At 38.6% G+C, this 24,091-nt stretch overlaps 1 protein-coding gene across 2 annotated transcripts in view; it reads right to left on the bottom strand.

Annotated features, from left to right (window-relative positions):
- The window catches only part of LOC117458853 (rho GTPase-activating protein 26-like), a 79,881-nt gene that overhangs the window by 33,045 nt on the left and 22,745 nt on the right, over positions 1 to 24,091 (bottom strand). For both annotated transcript variants that reach the window (XM_034099540.2, XM_034099539.2), the window contains 9 exons: positions 10,193 to 10,288; positions 8,148 to 8,209; positions 7,733 to 7,804; positions 3,409 to 3,510; positions 3,158 to 3,268; positions 2,961 to 3,065; positions 2,417 to 2,546; positions 2,076 to 2,176; positions 821 to 915 (listed from right to left, as the gene is read on the bottom strand). In XM_034099540.2, the coding sequence (XP_033955431.1) occupies positions 821 to 915; positions 2,076 to 2,176; positions 2,417 to 2,546; positions 2,961 to 3,065; positions 3,158 to 3,268; positions 3,409 to 3,510; positions 7,733 to 7,804; positions 8,148 to 8,209; positions 10,193 to 10,288 (874 nt within the window). The remainder of the gene's footprint in view (positions 1 to 820; positions 916 to 2,075; positions 2,177 to 2,416; positions 2,547 to 2,960; positions 3,066 to 3,157; positions 3,269 to 3,408; positions 3,511 to 7,732; positions 7,805 to 8,147; positions 8,210 to 10,192; positions 10,289 to 24,091) is intronic.

The raw sequence follows: 24,091 nt of genomic DNA, 5'->3' as shown, positions 1-24,091 counted from the left end.
TAGTAAGGCAACTCATTAATGATATGTAAACAGACACACCATTCATAAATTACCTTACTACCTTACCAACAAACACACGTCAATACATATATAGCATATTATTAGTATAAATGTAAGGAGTAATGCTAAACAAGTAGATGAGATGTGAGGATAAGTGGATTAGATGGAGAACGGTTCAAGTTAAGGAGGAGCAGGAAAGAGGGAGGAGGAGGAGGAGGAGGAGGAGGAGGAGGAGGAGGAGGAGGAGGAGGAGGAGGAGCACGAGAGCTTGAACAGCTACAATGTCTCGCCTTTATGTCCAAACTAACTGAGCACCCCCGTGTGTCGGTTAGCTGCAATTACACCACATCAAAAACACATAATGCCACTCATGAACTGATGGCTGATCAGAGAAATGTAACTGTGACTATTTACATGAAAACAGCATACAGTGTTGTCAAATTCAAAGATGCAAAACAAAAATCAGAAGTCCTTCCTGTTTAACTCTTTCCAGCTTGTTTGTGTGTTTTTCAGAAAGTTGTTGGATTGCTGGGAACAAATTCACCTAAAAATCATTTTGTAATTTTCTGTCTGTTGAATTATTCTGGTTCATGGCCCGATGTCATCCATAAAACGTGTGAATATGAAAACCCTAATAAAACCTTTTGTCTATTAAACTGACTAATTAAGACAACGTTTGTACCCCTGACATAAATTAAATGTGTTATATTTATGAGAAGTAAAGTAAAATAATCAGTTTGAGGCGGGTCAAAGGAAGATTGTGTAGGAAGTGCATGGTTTGAACAGGCGACACACAGAGTAAAACCACACTCTCACTGACCTGTCCACAGCCTCCACATCAAAACAGAACCTCTTTTCTATCGAGTCCGTCTTCCTTCTGGTGCACGACTTGAGGGTGAAGCTCTCCTCATCTCCCTGATGAGCGTCAAACAAAACAATGAGATGAGGATGGGTGATTTTTGGACAACAGTCTGAGACAAAAGGGATGTTTTTAGGAGTATTTTTTTTGAATTAATAAGGACTCACTAACAATCCTCTCCTGTTGGAGAGCAACTGAATCTACAGGCAGTTTCCCAACTTGCTTAACTTCCAACAAGAAGCACATTGAGATTTTTTAAACTAAAGCAATTGCAGCATTGAGTACATCTCATCACAGAGACACTCAGCCCATAAGCTTAAAGTACACAGCAAACAATGCCTTAAAAATCTTAAGGTTGTATGAAGCATTTCTGATGTAATCTTCTTTACTAATAGGGTTAACATTTCTGGTAGCGCCACATGTTGAAAGTCACACAAATGTATATATTTTTTAAAAGTATTGGCAGTTATATAACATTTCTGGCTCTAGAATTTAATACACAGGGGTATGTTGATATGTTGGGCCCAGGACTGATGTTTTCATCTTGGCTCTTGGATCCCCATATATGTTTTCGTTGTGCTGGGCCTGAAAAGCTTTCTGAGATGTTGAGTGTTTTTTCTCCAGTAAATCACTCGGAATGTTCCGTAAGAACCCTCAAAAAACAGGCATGAACTTCAATGAGCTTTGGGTTATTCATTGTGTAGGAAGTGATAACAGACAGCACTTTGAGAAAATAGCTGGAGTCATGCTGCTTACTCAGAATATCTTTGGAGATGCTGCACTCATTTATGAGGCTGCTGCTGTGGGAGAAAATGTTTTCTGTCTGTGTTAAAACTGATATGTCCCTGTATGACTGTACGCTGTTGTAAAATGGAAACATGCGTCAGAACGGGAGCTAGGGGACTGACGTTAAACTTGACATTTTCCATTGATGATTTAAAACATTTGAACAATTTTCTGCTTGCAAAATCCTAATGTAGCTCCTCTCAAAATATCCTGTAAAACGTGTTGTGTATTGGTAAAAATAATAATATATCCACACACACACAGTGGGATAAACTGTGAGCAAGCCAATTGAAAAAACAGAGAACATGATGATTTTTTTTTGGTACGTCTGTGTCTAAGCATGTGGAGCATCTGAATACCTATAGATATATACTAGTACATAGCTAAGGAATTTAGTGGCATGGCAACTTAAATCCATAAAGCTACTCACCGTTTTCCCTCCTGATTTTGGGTCAAACAGGACAATGGTCATCCTCTTGGGCTCACGATGGTACGTACAGTAGTATTTCACCCAGGTTGATACAAATGAGCCTGAGGGACGAGTGAAAGAAAAAGAGACATGTTAAGAGAGAAACAAACAAACAGAGGCAGGAGAGGGAGACGGTGTTAAAACAAAAACAAAAAAAGGATGGAAAAGTGAAAAAATCTCCGTCATGCTTGCATTAGTGCTAGATTGGTAACCATGGTAACCACACACAATTGGAGCAGTTGTTACGTCTGAATGAATTGCGCACTCATTGTGAAAGGTGACGTGTGTGGGCGGATACGTACGTTTCTCCTGCACATACAGGTATCCCTCCATGGTGTGCTGGCTCACACTCTTGTGTTCGTGTGGATTCTCCTTCATCTTCCTCATGAGAATCTCCACCTCTGACCGCGTGCTCTCAAAACGGTTCCTCGTCTGTCCACACAAGCAAGACGGAACACACGCATTTAATTAAATGGCCTGATCAGGAGTCAGCTTAACATGCAAAAAGTGGATTTTTATTTATTTTTAAAAACATTTTTCAGCATTCTAAGAAATAAAATAAAATGCTTTGAATAAAAGGAAAAAAAAGGAATGTTCAATGCTTCAATCCACTTATATGTCCTCCAATCTTTCTTAGCTTCTATTTTTGTAGGGAGGTTTTTGGATGTCTTTTGGGTCTCAGGTATTGCAGTATTTTCAGAAATGTACTACTGTATGTACTATTTATTTCTTTATTACGGTTCCAGTGTGACCTTGCTTGTGATATTTGTGTGTCTGTGTGTCTGTGTGTCTGTGTGTCTGTGTGTGTGTGTGTGTCTGTGTGTGTGTGTGTGTGTGTGTCTTTACATTCTGTATGCTGATGGTGAGATCAGTCTTGAAGTGGTTGAAGTCCTTTGCCAGCTCATAGCCGTGGTGATAGTAGGTGAAAAGACCTTGGAGGAACGCCAGCAGCTGAGGGAGACAAAAGCAGCAGGAACATGACGCAGATGAAGGAGGTACATGTAGAGGCAGACAACACAAGATTATACAAATGTGGGACTTACAGGCTCCACAAAGTCAAACATCTTCCTCTCTTGAACCTCCTGCACCTTGAAGACGTACTCCAGAGAAACTGCGTAGAAATGCTGCCGTACGGTATCTACCTGGTTGTCCGCCTGTAACAGGGAATGTCATTAAGAAAACTGCTTTTAATTTCCGAAATTGGGATTAATAAAGTATCTATCTATCTATCTATCTATCTATCTATTGTCGTTCAGGTGGCAGAAGGAAAAGCATTGTGACACTGCTATCTTACCTCATGTAGATGTGACTCTTTCTTCTTTGCTGAAAGGCTAAGGTGCTTCTCCAGCACTGCACAATACTTCTCTGTCTCTTTGTCATATTTTTTCCTCGCTTCCTGTAACAAAAAGAAAACGATTTTAGTTTGAATGCAGACAGAATAACTAATTTAATGTAAGCCGACTCAATAGCCCAAACATCTGTTATATTTTGTATCATATTAACAGGATTTATATGTTATATGACCATCTGTAATCAACCAGAGCAGATTTGTGAATGAAGAGAAATATTTTCCATTCCATGGGCCAGTATGAGATTGTGTCTCCGGGGAGCACAGCTGCTTCATAAACAACAGTCCGCTTTATCAGAGCTGTCTTCACTGACATAAGAGACACGCAGTTAAGTGATGATTAACCACCAGGGACAGATAGAACAGGGTGTGTTTGTCCTCAAATTGCTTTCGTTTTTTCTCAGAGAGAGAAAGCATGTTGGAGAAGGCCTCTCAAACAGAGGAGAGGCAGATCAGGGCGGGTCTTCCCATCTCAAAGAGGCCCTGGGGTTTTATAAAAGTGCATCTGTCCCAGTCAGTTAGTATTTTTTCATCCCAACCTCACATGACATGACCGGCTGGAGCTTCAAGTTAAAAGCTCAAATCCAAATAGCATGGAAAAATGGAACATTATGCTGCTTTTAGACTCAAATATTACTATATTAATAATACTTGCTTTTCTCCTTTTTTCCCATCAAAACAAGGCATTTAAAGCTATAACCTTTGACATTGAGATACTCGGGTGTTATTTTTTTACACCAAACTATTTATCTAGAAAATAATGCGCAGATAAATAATAGAAATAACAAAATAATAATAAAGTATAATAAATATAATTATAATAATAATAATAATAATTAGTTGAAGCGCAAACTTACTATTTGCATTAGTCAAATAAGAATCAAAACAATTATAATGAAATAAATAATTGTGTAAAGGTTTTGTTGGTTTGATTTGCATTATTCGATGAATTGCCTCAATCCGTCATGTATTTAATTTGATGACTCAGCAGTCTTGCTTTCTGGTCATTTGTGGTGGTTGAAATGAGTTTGCTAGAGAAAGGAATATCCCATATCAAAACCAAAAAAAGTATCAATAATGCCAAAATGCTGTGATAGCAACCCTTGTTGCAGTTATATGACTAAACAGGGATGTTCCGTTGCCAGGACAGTTTGAACATCAGGAGAGTCCTCTGGGCCAGAGGAGGAACAGACAGCAGCTGCAGATCGCATCAGAGACGGTAAACTTCCCTCTAAACAACAAGGCCTCCTTTACTTTTTCATCTTCACTGTAGAAATCCTTTCTGTAATGTTCCTATTCTGTGAGTCTCTCCTTAGGGGTTGCATGGGTTACTCTGACTTAAAATACTTTTTATTTAAACAACTGAAAGAAGGTTTTCTACTTTCTTTCGGAAATTTGAAATGCGTAAATGAAAACTAAATATGAGCCAGTCAGTATACATGCATATGTTTTATTTTACTAACCAAATCATTGGTAAAACTTTGTAGGCATTCCAAATGAGTTTACTTTAAGTTAGTTCCATCGTCAGCCAGCAGGTGGCGATCTCCCCTCAGTGTGATTGCTAAGCTATGATTGTATTTTTATTTTCCAGAACAGCACAATAAACACAATTTATGTTTGTTTGTGTCTTTATACAGGATCATGCCGTGCCACCTCACAACATTGAATCATCACAGTTGTACTCCACTGCTGTCATGCAAACAATTATTAGATGGTCCCCCTTAAACAGGAAGCTAACATATACATCTTAACAAACCTGAAAACATTCACATTTTTTATTCATTTTTTTGTTTATACCAGTTTTAAGGTTCACCAAAAGCGGAATACATTTATTTTAATGCATAAGTAAACATATTATTATAAGAGTCAGAATCTGCTTGGCCTTGCATGGGGTCAAAGTGACACTGATAACATCCATTTGTCAAACTGTAAATGTATCACCAGTAAAGACTTGTTTTTCAGACCTGTATTCACAATAGTTTTGCAAACAAACCAATTAATCGACAAATTGACCAATCTGATTATTATATAATGCAAGTTTCTAATGAAGAGCAACATAAATAGTACCGGTGAGCCATGAAATGTCTACTTTCCATGTTGCTGTTATCGGGAGTTTTCCCAATCCGAAACTACGTTTTCAAATCATTCTAACACTTCCTTAAATGGTACAAAAATGTCCTATTTCACAACGTTAACGAGGGTCAAACTTAGTGTGATTATCTGCCCCAATTTAACAGTGTATTTGCTCTTATTTTTGGGGGGTTTTCTCGGCCCAGGTTTACCAAGTTTAATGAATATCATGCCAGTTATTCTGCTGACAGAGAAACAGTCAAACATAGAAGAAAACATACCTACTTGGTGCAGGTAATAATAAGCCTAAAAAAACATTGCAGCTGTAGCATAAAGGTCTCGTGCTTGTTGCTGCAGTACTGGTGTTTAAACACAAACATGGGCCTCATGTTGCCAGATATATGTCCTTTTAAAGCACAAGGGTGCCACTATTGTTTATCTTTAAGAAAGAGTTTTACAATGTATACTTGCAGTGGAGCTGAAAAGATAACTTGTGCAATGCATTTTAGGGACTTTGTTTCTGCCGCAGTTTCATTTGTGTTATCTCGCACTGAATAAGATTAGGGCATGGACCTGAATGTACTTCAAATAAAGACTTTAAAACTTGATTCCACTACTCTTTTTGAACTCTCAGTAATTCTCCTAAAACTCCTCTTGTGTCAGCTCTGTAGATTTAGGACGAGGTGAACCTGGCCATGCGAAGATGCTATCAATTCTTTTAGGGCTAAACTGGGATTAGTACATCTCTCGTATTGACTTTATGGCACAGATAATGCTTACTTCATAATCTGGCCACCATGTACATTCAAACTCTGACCTGATATATGGGGATGGATTAGCAGGGTATATACTGATAACATGTTAAATACTGCATGAATCAGGGGACCCCCCGTTGCTTCTGATCTCGGTCTTATGGCTCATGACGGCACATGGTGAGTCCACTATGATCTGCTGTAAGGAGGTTTGAACATTGAAGCATGACATTTAAAACATGGTGGCTGGGGATTACCTCAAATATACAGTACGGTACTTATACGTTCATTTGAGAGTTGAACATTTGGTTTGCTGAATACACTGAAAATAAAGTCAAAGAACATCATCAATTTAGTGGACACTTTGAGAAAAACATTCTCCTGTTTACCTACTTGTTTGCTGTTTTTTATTCAATATTTCCATGCCCTCCTCCACAAAAAGATGTATACACTGTAACTGTAAGACAACACTGACTACTGTATGTCATTAGGGGGTCCTGCTGCTCTATGGGACCCCCCCATCCTGTAATTTATGGCAGGATTATTTATTTCTCTAATCTCCTATCCAGGTCATGCAGAGATGGTTCAGACCTTGATTCATGGGTAATCATGGAATAACCTGAGACATGCTGTAAATATTATTTGTATGTAGTTAAGCTACTTCTTCATTTTACTACAAGCCTCTGATAAAAGCACTTTCTTAGATTATCTTTGTGCATCTGACTATGAACTAAATAAAGACAGAGCCTTGTAAGGGGCCATTGAACTCACAGGTCTGTGGAGCACGATACAAAGTGCATGGTTTTCAATCTCCAAACATATAGTTATTTTATCCGATAGCTTTTGAGTTTTGACTTATTATATAACTGCTCCGAGAACAGAACTTATACGTGGTCTTGCAGTAAGTTATAGTGAATGTGATTAACTAAAGAAAAAATGACAGTGTGTAAGCATTTATGATCAATTAATAAAAGATATTTCCAAAACCATTAGCGACTTTTTTTGTAACGCAGTTTATTGAACCTTCCAACTGACACTAAAGAATACTGTACTTATCCTGTGTTAAGAAGGAGCTCACTGAAACTCTATTATTTACCTTTATACATGTCATTTTATAGAGCTGCTGTGATCAAATTATTTCAAGGAAAATAAAATAAGAACTATACACTACTGTATATGGGTAATTAAACACTGACAAAAGGCTACAATAATGAAAATATGATCAACTGCAGTGACGTCAAAAAGGTGATAGTGAGTTGCCAATATTATGCATGGGTGTTCGATGTGTCTGCCAGTGCTCCTCTAAGAACTTCAGAAGCAATACAAGGATTTTAATTGTATTCACTTATTTGTGTGTACTGCCAGATGAATACTGATGCACAGTATATATGTAGCAGAAGCCATTTCCGACACCCCAGTCCTGTGGCTGTGCTTTGTTGCCTCCTTACCTTCGCTGCACTGATCTGTTCTTTCCTGAACCTCTCCAGAGGCATAATCAGCACATCGCTGGCATTCTCGATCTACGGACACACACACAACATCACACACAAACAAGTTTACATTTCTTAATTCATTTTGTAGATTACAATGGTAACTAATCCCTTTCCGTTTAACCAAAGCTTATATGTGAATATTGTACAGTATAATGCCAGACATTACATAATTGTCTAGGAACGACAAGGGACAACTAAAAATAAGAAATCAACCAATCCTCTGACAATAATCAGTTCAACAGATAAATAAATTAAATATAACCTGTCACCATCAAAAATGTGCTGAGTAATGACGAGCAGTATATGCACAGTTCCAACTCCCTCTTGTTGAAATCCTATAATATTCCTAAAAACTTGTTTGGTTACTCACCATGCGTGTTCTCTCGTCCTCCAGGTTCTGCAGGACCGCTGCAAACTCCTGAAGAGACTTGGCTAAGGGCAGACATATTCGAAGACAGAGAGATTTAAAGAAAAAGAAAAGTAGGAAGAGAGATAGTTGGTATTTCAAGCTGTTATCATGAGAGACACACAAGCTAACAGAAAGACAGATAGTGATTAGAGAGGATTGGCACGAGGTGCTGGTGGACTTCTCAGAAATGTTTCTGAACTCAGGAGAGGAATTAACTTGAAATTGAAACCACAATTGAGATGGTTTGTTTCTATAGTGCTTTCACAGCGAGCACAGCACTTGTTTCCTGGCTGCATTGTAGTTTCCACTTCAATTGCCTCTGTTCTGTCCAACACTTTACAGAAACACGATACTTAGAAACATTAAGGGCAGATACGGACTGAGCATGTGCAGTGTGTGCACTGACATGTACAAATCACATTCAGGCACATAGACAATGGAGCCAAAGTGTATTCTTGAGTCATCATAACCCACATATTCCCTCACTCTGCTTTTCAACATCAGACTTCATGTTAAAGGATGTAGGTATTGGAAGATAGACCAGTACTTTAAAACTATGGAAGGAATGGATTGAAAATAAGTGCAATCCTTTAATAAACTCAGTCAAACCTTCCAGTAGGGTCAATCACATAATACATCAAATGGAGTATTAAACATGCAATATTAAGGGATAGATATAGACCCAGTAAAGTCTATTTGTATTGTATTATTCCATTGCTTTGCAAGGCAACTTTGTTAATATTAGTATTCTTTTGTAATTGATGTGTTGTAGATTAATTAGGAGTGGCATGATTACTGTATCAGAGAGCAGAAACTAGTTTGGACATGAGTAGGACTATACACTCAAATCAACAGTGCTGTGGTGCAGCCCAGTTGATCAGCAAGCTGTTCAGGAAAGATAGCCGGGGTTAGTTAAACAACAGTAGAGGGTGGGTCAGGCCCGTGAGAAGCTGCACAGGCAGAGCCAGGCAGCAGGAGAGGGTGCGGTGAAACTCATATGACTTCAGTACATACACCGACATGTAAGTCAGCATTAAGTTATAATACTGGTTTGATAGCAACATTTGAATAAAAGAAAAACAGGATATGTAGAACAGGGCTATGAGGTATATCACTTCGAGTAGGATACTTTATCCTGTTTTTACTGTATTGGACAAGGCTAAATCAACATTGTAATGATGACTGCATGTCAATTAAGCTTTTATTTTGGAGAATAAACATGAATCTACACTGTTAACTGGACCGTAGATCTCACGCTGTCTGCACACCACTGGTGACTGATGCCACTGGAAAAATCCACTTATTGATTTTTGGCACATCAGATAATGACAACAGACAAATGAAGGTGAAGAGTGAGGATTAGCATTCCAAAATGATGACCACTAGAGATAACAAACAGCAAGACAACAGTACCACAGTATTTGTTGTCATAGACAATATACAATTAGTCTAGAGTACTGTTTGAACGTTGTTAAAAAGTTTAAAATGAAAAAAAAGGCCAACTGCATCATTTTAGGCGAGTTACTAATGACTTGCTATTGCATGAAATGGCCTTGATAACAGAGGTGATTAGGGCTGGAATATTTAGAGATCACTTCGACTGATATTGCAATACAATCTGATTTGCGCTATTAGAGGGAATTATCTTCTACATCCTTATTCTCATTTCATTAAAATGTTAAAACATTTATGATTATGATGTGATTAAAAAGACGAAAAATAGACATTTTCTGTAGTCGGAAGAAAACAATTTATATGCTAGGAAATCTCTGCAGCAATACAATACTTAATTTGAATGGTGTTTTGAAAACTATTTAACCCTCTACATCTTGCACTTCCCCAAGATTTAAAAATGACAGTAGAAAAACATTTGATGATCTTTTCTGCCATAGTGTTGAAATAGCTGTCCTATTGCAGCGACGGACTATACAAATATCACTATATTTCTACAGGTTTTACTTTTGCTGGTACAGGAAATGTATTGAATTTCATTTCCGCGAGCTCACCTATGCATATCTCATCGTCAGTCTCTGCGTCTCCAATACACTGGAATTTAAACTCGTTGAGAGAGTCAGCAAACTTCCTCTTGGCTGTTGAAAGACCTGAGAGAATGGAGAGAAAAGAAAAAGAAAAATGTAAGTTTACTGAGATTTCATTTAAAAAGTTAGCATTTTAGAGACACGATAAAAGGGAAAGTGAGTGGAAAGAGGTTAAATTCAAACAGGCAAATACTGTGAGTGGATCCCCAGTGGTGTAAGTGATGAAGGCTGACAGCTCCTATATCTTTGTGGAGGTTTATGTCTCTGCACACATGTGTATGTGCTGAGAAGTGCAAAAAAGTTCCATTAAACTTAAGTCACATTAGCCAAGTGAGGCGGTGAAAAGCCTCGGACAGATGGATGCCTTTCAAATAATACATGAGGCGCTAAGAGCTCCTAGGAGACAGACGCTCACAGCCAGTTTGGCTTCCCGTCCATATAAACTCTAGGCGGGGTCACCTTCACAACAATATTTCCTGTTGTCGGACTGACCTTATATACAGGAACAGAGAGAGGCACAACTCAAAATCACAAGTCAGGAATTCAAAAAATGATGACCATAACTATTGAAGCTTTAGCTAATGTTCCTTTCCTTTCATGGTCAGAGGAAAAAGAAACGAGCAACAGTATGATGTGGTCCACCCCAGCAGGGATCTCCCACTTTTCCAGAGAGGAGGACAGGAAAAGTACACAAGCAAATGTGTATTCCAGAGGAGCTTTTATAAACTACTGATAAAAGTAAAAATGGAGACAGGGATGCAGAGGAATAAAGAGGGGAAGAAAAGAGGATAGATCAAAAGTCCCATGGAAAACCAGAAGGGAGTCAGGGAGAGGACAGTGAGTGTAGAGAGGGAAGAGGGACAGAGTGTAATGGACCATGTTCATGTAAATACCACACAGTGTGTGACTGAGATCTCCTGCAGCTTGCCAGTTGGTCAAATGAAACACAGACCTAGGAGCTGCTGTGTGTGCTGCAAAACACACACAGACACACAAACAAACACAGACACACAAGCTGGCAAACACAAACCTGGACACACCACAGTCTCTCTTGGGATGTTATTCAGTTTGAATCAGTTGTATTAGTGTCACATCTGATCAATTCAATCTGACACAGTTGCTAGTGGTGTCCTGTAGTGGACATTAAATAATTATCGAAATCAGTCAAAATAGCACTACTAGTTTTCGCTGACTTGTGTTGTTGATGATGAAGCCAAACGTTTCAGCACCTGGAAAAGTCATCTGTGAGATACTAGCAGCAACGTGACAACACAGTTAAAACGCTACTGTCATATAAGGGTCTTAAAGTACTGTTAACAATTCATGAGATTATTTTGTTGCACAAAACTCTAAAGATCCTTTGAATATTAAACAAATGGCAGTTTAGGCTTGGAAAGTTGTAAATAGCAGTTGTATAAAGATTGTGGGTCTTTTATTTTCAAAATCAGCCATTAGCAAATAAGGATGCAGTGACAATTAATGTAAAACAGTATTACAACATATTGCAAACTGTATCAAACTTTACTGTTCTCCATCACACCTTCTTCACTAACCTGGGTAGCCTGAGTGTGACTGGTGTCATGCTGAGTCTGCTAAGCGAAACAAAACTATATCTGTTTCTTCACTGCCCTGCTCACTCTTGCTTCACTGCTCTCTATTTATTTGTAGCTTTCTACTCCCTTCACTCTCCTTTCTGCCACTGACAGTTCCTCTCAGCACCTTGTGAGTGAAACGTGCCGAATGTTGTTCATTTCTCCACTCTACCTCCTGCCACACTCAACATCAACAACAGCCGCAGGCCAGGGAGTAGGAAAACAGAAGGGCATTTAAAAAAGGTACAGCTTAAGATGCACTACACTGTTAGATGTGTATCAGACTTCTCTTTACCATTTCAGAGTTTTTGTTCCGCCAAAAGCAGCAGGTCTTAGCTCAATATCAGGTTGCTAGTATCAACTGCTACTGTAGCTGCCGAAACAGAACTGGTTATATTCAACAGAAAACTGAATGTCTTCCTGTTTTTGCTTTTTTTAGAAAACACTAAAAAAGGTATTGAATAATTGGTTGCGAAAAACAAAACATTTTTGTAAACCACTTCTGATTTGAAATGTTGCCCTCTTTTGCAAATATGATACTTGTATTATTGGTCTGGAAAACACCTATAATACTCAGATATCTTTGATATGCTGAAACTGAAAAAATGTACATTGTGTTCCTAGGCTTTCACTTTTAAAAGTGAAAGCAACACACTGTCCTCATTAAGACCAGCACACATAAACCCCCTGAAAAAACAGACCATTCATACTGAGCAGCTGAGTCATAGTTGACCACTTTTTTTTTAAACTTAATCAAAGGAAAATCTTAAATGAATCATCAAGCTCAAAATGATGTGGTTGTTTAAACTTTCGTACATTTAAATGCACCTTTAGCAGAGCATTAAATCATTATGAAAACATTTTAATAAATGTTGCCTGCAGCATCCCCTAAACTCTAATACTAACTGCTGGCAGAGGCACTTTTAAACAGGCTAGATTATTTTACGCGTGTATTAAAGTATTGCACTCAACCTAGTTTATGTGACAGTAAAATGAGCATCCAAAAGATTTACGTTTATTCTGAAAAGAAAGTACTTTAGGAGTGAAGTCATTAGGTGTAACGGATGATTTCCCTTTTACGAGTCAGTCGGATTGCTTTAAATGGGAGGGAGGAAAAGTGAGTAGACTTCAGTACTGTAAATACTATGATGACCTTTTTGTGTCAGTTTCAAAGAATGGCAAAAAACTAAAATCTGAAATAATCCGTTGTAGACAAAACAAATACAATAGTTTGTATATGTATTGTGGTGTCTTGGATACATTAAATCATAAGGTAAGTAGATAAGGTAACAATATGGGCAATATGATTTAAAAGTCTGATTAATCTTCCTTCACTGTGTCAAACATTGCCATTAAACCGTAATGGAAAGATCCAAGTTGTATTTACAACACTAAAAGTACTCACTGTGTCTCTCTATTTGTGCTGGCACACTGAGTCAATAGCCCAATGTCTAAATTATGACTTTATTCTACTTTTGGAACAATGACTTCAGGTTGCATCACTTTCACTAAATCTGCCATGAAAAACTAACTCCGAAGCATGCATTTGTGTTTACTTGACTTGTCCATGGAGGATGGTTCAGTGTAAATGTTGGCAAATGTTGTGATGAGGTAACGTAAGAATGTTTCTGGCTCATATATGAAGATACATCATGCATGTCATATTGCTCCCCGTAGCTATGTTCTCAATATAAGCTGGCACCAGCACCACACTCACACACATGCAAACTCACACATACATTCATGCATCTGTACACAAGCACACATCAGCTCTCAAACTCAGACTATGATTCTAAATCCAAAACAAATGTTAGGCCCTAATGATTCTGAAAGATTTCGCCAACCCAAATAAACTACAGCAAAACAAAGAAAGAATTATACTCCAAAACAAGTACATTGTCCAGAAAAGCTTTTGTGTAAAATAATTACAGATGTAATGAGTACTGATGCCTTACCATGTATGGTACTGAATATATTGTAATGCAGTAAATCACAAATTCAAACCCCAAGTTAAAAGGTATTTCACCAATGTGTATTTCAAAGTAACTTTAAAAGTACATCCTATTATATCTCATGTGTATGCTTGATTGCCACTTGATTAATTGGTTAAATATCTTATTTTTCTAAATTAATGAACAGATAATAATCGAATACCAAGTGATAATTATAGCTAGATGCGACAAGGGACAGTTTAAACGAGATCTTTTTTTAGAGTGAATTTTGATACCTAATGCTGTGGTTTTATTAAATGTGCCAACTGCTAGGACTGTCTTAGGGAAGACAGCTTATAGATGCGCAGCTCCTCTGTCTTGGAATAGTCTGCAAATTAAATGGAAACTGAACAATCTGGTGCCACTAAATGTTTTTAAAGCTCGGTTGGATGCTACTCAATCAGAAGCTATTGGTACCTGTTTATGTGGATAATTATGTAAATGATGCTGGATGATGTCCTTTTGTTGTTCTGTTTATGCTTTTATGTTTCATGTGGAACTACTTGAACAGGTCTCCCTTGGAAAAGAGATCAATGATCTCAATGGGATTTTATTTGTATAAATAAAGGTTTGAAATGAAATGACCTACTAGTACAGTAACAAATCAGTACATTTTAGTGAGACCTATATCCTTAATGATAGACAGTGGTAGAGAGATGATAAGGAAACAAGCACACAGAAGTTCATAGTGGATGATGTCTTAACTGCTGATTGCCCTAACATTGGCTGTTCCTATTAAACTCTAACACTGTTCCACTGTAAATACACTCATTAATGTGTACAACCATGTCAATAAACCACCAAACTAATATAATTATGAGTTGTGTTTCTCCTGCTGCTACTGAAGCATTCCATCATTGGTATTGCTGCGTAGGTCTGTTGTTAAAGTGATAAAAATCAACCGTTGGTTGGAATTTCTAGCTGAGGGGGTAAAAAAGACCCATTGTTGGGGCTTCCAAGATACTAGATGCTTAGATGGTGCTATGTTGTCCCTACTATTAATATGTTTGTGATAATGTATGTGTGGCCCTGTTAACACTTGCCTCTCTGTCCTCTTTCCCTGTTCTTTCACACAACAGAATTGGCCCCATTCTTCTCCCTTTAACCCTCTCACGTACTCATACCAGAGCCCAGTTGAGAAACAAACAAACTGAATGATAATGTGGCCACATTTCTAAAAACTCTTTTGTAAAAGTCAAACTTGATACAAAAGAGAACATTTATGATTGTTTTTAATTGAACGAGGAAATCCCATGGTGATAAAATAAAAGATATTCTTTAAACCTGGTCAAGTAGCAGTACAAAATCACAAGACTTAACAACACAACATACAACATGTAGCAGTAGAGGTTCAAGAGGGCAAAGGTGGTCACATCTGGGTCACTCCTTCCTGGAGCATCACATAGATATGTCCTAAAGGGGGTTTTCTAATACGGGTGAGTGGGCATCCTGTGAGCCTTAAATAGGCCTGTCACATGCTCTGCCTGCAGTTTAACAATGACATGTGAAGGACAGTGGTGTGGATACTGCTGGAATGAGGCATCCTGCTGCTCACAACAGCAGAGGGGACACACACACACACACACACACACACACACACACACACACACACACACACACACACACACACACACACACACACACACACACACACACACACACACACACACACACACACACACACACACACACACACACACACACACACACACACACACACACACACACACACACACACACACACACACACACACACACACACACACACACACACACACACACACACACACACACACACACACACACACACACACACACACACACACACACACACACACACACACACACACACACACACACACACACACACACACACACACACACACACACACACACACACACACACACAAGGAATCTGTAATTAACCACAACCATGCAGCCGCACTGTACAACGACTGCTATGTGTATTAACTCACAACCACACACACACATACACAGTCGAAAGAATGGGCCTGTGTGAAATCAACAGGATATCCAGCAGTAGCTGAAACTCTGCAGTAGCTTTGTTCACAGGCATGTGAATAGAAACCCTATTCATCATGTGGAACAAACACTCACACCACACACATGCACAGTATTCATCTGGGGAGACAAAGACAGATTTCAGTGTTCTCATCTAATTCTTTACATGACCTAGCAGCCAAGCAAGGAGAGGCATTTGTGAGAATGTAAGACTGTAAATGCATAATACACATTGAATTGGCATGTTCTTCTCATAAAATCTGGTGATTTAACTGGATGTTACTTCCTGTACTGGCTTTATCTATATAACAATGGAAGGATATCATTAATTGTCCGGAGAGAATTTTACTTACAACACTTTTGTGTTAATCTTAGTAATTACGGTCATTATTGTCAGTGTGTTTTGGTTGCTATTGTTCCAGGACGAATAAAAGAAAAATGGCATATGATTGTAATTGACTTCAACATGTGGCTTCACACTAGTATAACATATCGCTGAGTGTCTAAAGATGTTAGCATGGATCCAGCTACACTGTGTTTAATGTTAGTAAAGGTCCAGCCCTGTGGGTGAGAAAAAAAAATAAGTTTTGTAACTGCCCATAATTAAACACATGTGTTATATGCACAAAATGGTCTTTATACAACTATTTGTAACTGCAGAAGCTGATTCAATGTGTTTTTCCTATCAAGCTGATAGATTCTTAATACCATGTTTACTACTTATTGTACGTTGGCTTTACACCTATATTTAACACACATTTAAACAAATAGATTTCTCTATAATAGGACCGACAGTTTAGCCTGACAGATATTGAATATAGAGGATGCCCATATCAATAGTTTAATTGTAAAAGAAGGGAAACGATGGTAAGTTTAGTTCAGTTTTTTAACTATAGTTCACATTCACACACTCTAGTTTCTACTCTCATATGCAGTCAAATGCTGCACTGTAGAAGCTAGATGTTACACCCATAGACTGTATATATAAAGGTTACACCGCATCACTAGAAGACAAGGTGCATACAATACAATACAGTACAGTATAATATATTTTGCTGCCAAATCCCTTCACTTCGCTTAGGAAAATCATGTAAAAGTGACCTAAATATCTGAGAGCCAACTACCACACCCCAAAAGAATGATCTGTGTGAAAGACAGAGACAGAGCAGCAGATGGAGGGACCTACACAGAAAAAAAAAGAGTATCTGATTCCAGAAAGGTCCATCTATTCTGTCAAACTTAAAGGGGACCTATCATGCAAAATGCACTTGTGTACGTCTTTTATACATGAATAAGTATATGTGTGTCAAGGAACTCACCAAGTGTCAGAAAACACAACCCTCTCTCCTTCCCTCCTTACCCAAATCTCTAAAAACGGGGCTGCAACGGAGCTGATTATTATTTTAAATGTTCTGACGTCAGAAAAGGGGAGCTCCGCCTATATGGGCAACTCTCCCCCATCAGGGGAATGAGAGACCGCTGGAAAGCGCTGGAGACGCTGTAGTACATATGCCAGGCCTGTAAGTGGTGCTGTAGTTTCGCACAAAAGCAGAATCAGCCCTTGCAAAAACAGGGCTGGAAAAGAGCAAATGGACTGAAATGAGGCATGGCTAAAATGCATGATCTGTTTGGTATTTTGAAAAACTTCACAGACATGTTTTATATAGGTATGGCCCTACAATATATTATTCAAATGTATTACATAGCTCAGTTGAATAATCGATTCCGATTGGTCAATTCAGAACACGTGACACGTTGTTAATACCGAACAGACAGACCTTTTTGCAAACAACTATCTAAATGAAACCTTGTGAGTTTGAATCCAATGTAATCTGTTTAGCCTCCTTCTTTCCTCATTAATTAAGCAAGAGTGGCTTGAAATCAACTTAATAAATAAAAAGAGGCCAATGTGAGTGAACAACATCATCAAATATTGTGAATCTAGGGCACACGGCCGGCCTTTCCTGTTGGATTGGGAACACAAGGCCACTTTGTCATTAAGCGGGGAGGACACATTACATTCATGGCAACAATAAGCTGGAAAAGCAAGGAAAGTGTGAGAGAGAAAAGACAAGGAAGTTGAGATGGCTTCTTTTAGGTGTTGCCATGGTTAGTGCAGGTTGGGGGGAAGCCGAGGTCAAAGGTCAGCCTTCGTCTGTCCATTCTGCTCTGTCAGCTTTATGTGAAGCAGACTGGGTCAGTCCACGTTGACGCACAACATACGGTCTCATCACTCTTCCTGTGCCCTCAGTGGTGCATGTACGGTGATTAAGGTCAAATCTGACCATGAATGTAGATCCTGTTACAGACCCACATTTCAGGGTCACTATCCGCCTGTAATACGACTCACCAATACAGCTGGAGAACAGTAGAAAAAAAGCTTAACACTGTCCAATGATATTATATCTATATAACATAATACCTTGTCATGCAATCCCTGTAGGCTGTGTAATACGGGTTCATGTTAAAAGGTTAAAGGTGGATCACTAATCCCAGAAGAATGCAGCCTGTTCTGTCATTGGAATATGGTTCATGGTTAACTTGAATAATGGCATGAAAGTGTATATTCCAACTGCACATAAACAATACATTCAAATTCATTTGTATTTTGTTTTGTTTTGGCACAAGAATAATCATTCAGTCTAAGAGTATTTCAACACTGTAAATTTGAGTTGGATGCGATAGCGATAACGTCATTTCAAAGATTGAAAGAAAGTGTAAGAGATTGGAAGAGAGGTGGGGAGCAAGAGAGGAAAACATTACTCAGTCATATTTGTTGTCATCACCTTCTAAAGGATAAGCTGGATTCTAGCTGCAAAACAGATATGTCATCAGGACAAGCTGCTGCCAAAATGTTTGAAACATCCATTCGTACGTGCAGGAAACGCATGCTTTCATACAAATGCAAAGGTTTTTCACACACAAAGACTTGCATTTATATTAAAGGGTAAATTACAGTAGATGTGTCTTTCAACAAACTTTCAATGTATATTACATAAATTATGCTAATGCAAGTTGTAAACATGAACATTGAATGCCACCTTAGAAAAATAAATAGCACATATTTCAATTTAGATACAGATTATACATTTCAATGATTTTTAAGTAAGAAGCTGGGGGCAACCTTCACACTGAAAAATAAATGAATAAAAAATAAAAACAAAGTTGATTTGAGTTGACTTTGATGAAAGACCTTCATTGGGGATTCTTGAAATATATAAAAGTAAAACACATAAACTGTCTATGGCTAAAGGTAAGTACTGGAAACAATTTCCATACATTTTAAATTGGATCCTTATTTATGTAGTATTCAATTCCATTAGATGTTCAAGGTGACTTCAGATACAGAGCAGCCTTTCATTTGCCTCATAGCTCCACTTCCTATTACCAGCATGGTGTAACCTTATGTGGTGCAGGGTGAGCCAAAAGGTACTCTCGCACACCCACTTTAGCTGTTTTGAAAGACAAAATGTTAAAAACCCACACTGTGCACACACTCACACAGACGTACATACCTATCAATCACACACTAATTGCCGCCACTTGTATAAATATTCTTGCTGGTGGTTTAACTAGAGACTGACACTCAGACCCCCCACCAACCAAATACCAGGCATTCACTGTCAGTTCTATTTTTAAATATAAGTTCAAGAAGGAAACTAGGTAATATTAAAGCCACAATTAAGTATTTTAATTTTACACTGGTTTAAAATATTTGTCTGCATCTTTAAAAAGTGCATGAAAAAACACGACTGTTGGTTTTCCAGTTTAAAAGTAATATACGTAATTTATTTTTTAGTAAACTGAATGAAGCCGAAATGTTCGGTTCAGGTTCATAAGCTAATTCTAATAATGAAAAAATCAAAACCTTCAATTTCATAAATCCTTAAACTTAACCTGCAACAAAAACGGTTTGTTTTTATGTTGAAGACCAAGAACACATTAATATTAATAAGGTTAATGTTAATGTTGTGGAAACCTTTGTGTGTTTGCCAGCATTAGCTCTGTGGACCATCAACAGTACTAAGCTGTGATGGAACTCCCTCACATGTGGGAGTCATGACAGTGAATACACACAAACAAACACACACATACTGACTAACAGAGGCACTCACTTGCCCGCATCTGGGATCACTAATAAAAGCAAACATGGGCCAACACATGACACAGCACTGGGGTTGACAAAGCAGACACACTGGAAACACTCCCTTTGTGTATGTTAGCAGATGGCTTTCATCTCATCTGAATTAATCAGTGCAGCGACTGAGGGGACAAGTGTGTGTATGTGTAATTAGTGAACAGCAGGAACCTTTTAATTTACCCCATAGAGAAGGTCCAACCTTTCAAGGAGCTAAAGAATCTAAAAACAACACCAACACTTTGCAGTACACACACACCCTACTTGCAACTTCATTCCTGTTTAATGAGTGTCAAACTGCCCATCCCAATGAGGAATCCCATGGACGGAAATTAAAGGAGGAGTGAAGAAAAAGAAAAGCACCAGAAAACGAGATCAAATCATCTCCTTTGTATCCGATTATGGAGTCAATGAAGCTCTGTGCTACTTTATGATGGCTTTTCTTTACCCTGGAATAGTACTTTGCTCATCAGAAACTGACTGAATGGCACTGGGAGGCCAACACAGAGATTAACAATGGCTAAATGAAGCCTGGCAACAAAAAGAGCCAAACAATGACACACAGAGTCCCGACTAGAATGAACTGAGAGTCAGATGGTGGAGGGGGGGCTGGAAGAGTTGGGGGAAACAGGGGGAGGCAAGAGGAACAGAGTCATATAGTTTTAGTGAGGAACTGAGGGGAGCTGAGCTGAGAAACAGCTGGAGCAGAAGAGGTAGAGGGGATGTGAACTCTTTCCGTCTGAGTTTCAGTCATCAATATATTTGATTTATTCTTCTTGTCTGGCGGCAAAGAAAACGTTTTTTTTCAGATATTGATGATTGAGGATCTAGGTTTGTGCATTGCTACTATACTGATGGCATCAACTCAAATGTTGGTTAGATGTAGATAGAAGTTTGTGTCATGGAATCATATTAAATACATGTTTTTCTTTCAAGGAGAGCTGCAAATAATGATTATTTTAAGCATTCATTAATCTGTTGAATATTGTTTTTTTCTTGATTGATTTGTAAGTTTGTCCACCAAAAAAAAGATCCCAGAGTCCAAGGCAGAATCTTAAAATGTGTTGTTTTTTCCTAATAATAGTCCGAAACCCAAAGATTGCCACGTGACAATGTACATGGTTTGTATAAGCAGCACATTATCACATTTCAGAAGCAACACATTAGATACATTTGCTTAATACATTGATTGAAGATTGAATGTATTTTCAAATTGTGTCAATGCATTAAATCAATTAACTTTATTATTTCAGCACCACACCAAAAAAATGTATATTATATCTGCCTGGATATCTAGTATTTGTCTTGCTCTTAAAAAACTGTTAATTGTCCTTCATTCACCAAGACATGTGAGTAAGTAAGTAAGGGGCGGTGGTGGCGAAGTCCATAGGGACTTGGCTTGGCAACTGGAAGGTCACCAGTTCAAGTCCCGGAAAGACCAAGTGCTACGAGGTGTCCCTGAGCAAGGCACCGTTCCCTACACTGCTCCCGGGGCGCCGCACTAAATGGCTGCCCACTGCTCCTAACACTAGGCTGGGTCAAATGCAGAGAAACAGTTTTGTTACATAGTACCTGTACTACGTAATGACAATAAGTTGAATCTATCTATCATTTATATAGCACCCTTCTCAACAGGGATGTACAACGTGCTTTACAGTACAGTACACAGGACACAATTCAAAGTACAACTGTACAATGTACATTGAACATCCAAAAACTTTGCGGAGTCCGTGGTTCTACTTATATTACTGATGATATAATAGTATAATTGGCTCCAATAGTTGGAAATGAGCTGTGTAGCTCTGGGAATAAAAAAAGAAACACTGTACATCATTGAGGCTTTCACTTTCTCCCTCCATTTGTCCCAGGCCACATAGCTATCGTATCCTAGCAACATGTACAAAGAAGCAAGGCCACCACAAGGAGCAGGGAGTTCACTTTCTCTGTATTTTGTTTAAGTCTCTTATACAGTATTTCCTCCAGTGTCTACATCTGTCATCTTTATTTTTTCGATCTTTACTGTATCGTTACTTTTTGTGTTCATCACTTTAATGCTCGTCACACACTTTCCTTTACTTTCTCTCTGCAACCCTTTTTCAACCTTTCTCCCGCTCTTGGCACTGCCACGCCTGTTGCTGACACAGCGAACAGAGACAACCAGGGAGGTTTTCCTCTCTCTTTTTCTTTTAAAGAGCGTCTGTGGGGGTGAAATCATCCTGCGGACCGCCGGCCGAAAAAATCCACAGCAAGAATGTGGGACAATCTGACTTGGAATCCAAGCGGACGACACAGGTCCAGAAAAACCCTTTTCCCTCTAAAAATGACCTACTGTTTAAATGGAAAACACCACGTTTTCAGACAGATGTATTACATTGTTGGGAAGTGAGGAGGACACAGACACCACAAGTATCAATGTGTTCCCGGTAGCATGTGTTCTAGAAGTTTCATTCATGATGCTGAGATAGTTTGCAACAAGCCGTAAAGAAAAAGAAAAGTTTATTTTTAAACAGCTTCAGATGAGGGACAACAGCGTCATTCACTGTGTAATGATGTTAAGCTACAGTACACACAACCTATTTCACCTTAAGTTTGCTATTTCTAACAGAAACTATTTTAATGGCTTCTCACTTGTGAGTGTACATGGCTTGTCTTCATTTTTGGAAGAAAACTAAATATCTTTGGTTTTAGGACTGTTGTACTGGAAAAACCAATCAAACTTCAAAAAGTTTCAATGGGCATTTTTTCAATATATTATGACATTCAATGGATATGGATGATAAAGAAAATAAATGGTTGCTCGATTGCTCAAAATGAACAGCGGTCAGACACTCCACAAAAACATTTATCTGATAGCATTTACTGATAGGATGACCATGACTTACAACGGTGCCCAGGCCTCCTCTTCAAAACAGGATATGTAAGAGAATATATGACCTTCCCGTTATACAGAGCTGACAGCAAGCGTGGAAAACACGGGATGCGAGAAACACACAGACACACATTCATACACTCATTGACAAGGTGAGAAACACAGATTATGAATCCTGAGCCAGAGGTTGGCAGAATGGTTTTCCTTCTGTTGTGGCTTGCTATTGTTGCTCTGAGCTGCCTTGGAAACTCTGTAGTCCCACTTGAGGTCATGGACTCATCGCTGGTACAGTACAAGACAAACTAAATGTCATTCCAACACAAACAGAGGAAAAATAACATTTTGCCTTTATCATTATGTCAAGAGGGTTGTGAATCAATCATGTTAAAGCAACAACGATGAGGCAACTTTGTTCACACATTTTTCCATCAGCTTTGCGGGAAAAAATGCAGCGTTCTCAAATAATGAACTTCAAATACTTGAGGGGTGACTTGTAGTTCAGCATCGCATGCAAATAGTTCAAGTCAATGTTCAAGCAGCAGTCATCATTATAGAGCATTGTAAGGCAAAACATCGTACCCATATGGCTAGCGTGGTGATAGTGGAACGAGAAAAGAGAGGCTGGAAACCACACTAACCAGATTAGTGCCAGTCTCCAAATAGCCTTCGTCCGCTTCCTCCCCTACGCCCGACACAAACCTGACCTCTGGTTCAGGCAACAACACAAACAAACAGCAAAATACTGGCACAAACCTCTCTGAGAGACCTTGTGGGCTCATTTATACTAAAGGCATTGTTTATTATAACCCAGAGTGGATTATATCAAATGTAAAAGTTACCCTGCATCCCTGTTGTATCCTGTTAACTAATGATACACAACTTTGAGTATGTTGTGCACTCAAAACAATAATACATATAGACTAGGGCTGTGCAATTAATCGTATTTTAATCTCGAAAAAAAAAGATTATTTTGCTGCATTCCCTTTCGCAATAGAGAGGCGAAGTCCCTCCCCTTCCGGGGGACCTCCATGGGACCTTATTTCGTAAAAATCATGTATTGAAGTCAATGGAGAGAGAAAGATTATCTTTTGATCCCGTTTGAATTGTGCAACGAATTACACATATGATGTTTGTCAATTTAAAAGATAATTTTGCAAGTCAAAAACATAAAGTAATGTGTGAAGCGCTCAATGAACTACAACTCTGGTCTTGCATACGTCACCAACACCAAGATGGCCGTCAGGTTAGCACATT

This window comes from Pseudochaenichthys georgianus, chromosome 14, assembly GCF_902827115.2.
Source record: "Pseudochaenichthys georgianus chromosome 14, fPseGeo1.2, whole genome shotgun sequence".
NCBI classification, from domain to species: Eukaryota; Metazoa; Chordata; class Actinopteri; order Perciformes; family Channichthyidae; genus Pseudochaenichthys; species Pseudochaenichthys georgianus.
Note: the sequence above shows the minus strand (reverse complement) of the source record. Positions and strands in the feature narration are given on the sequence as shown.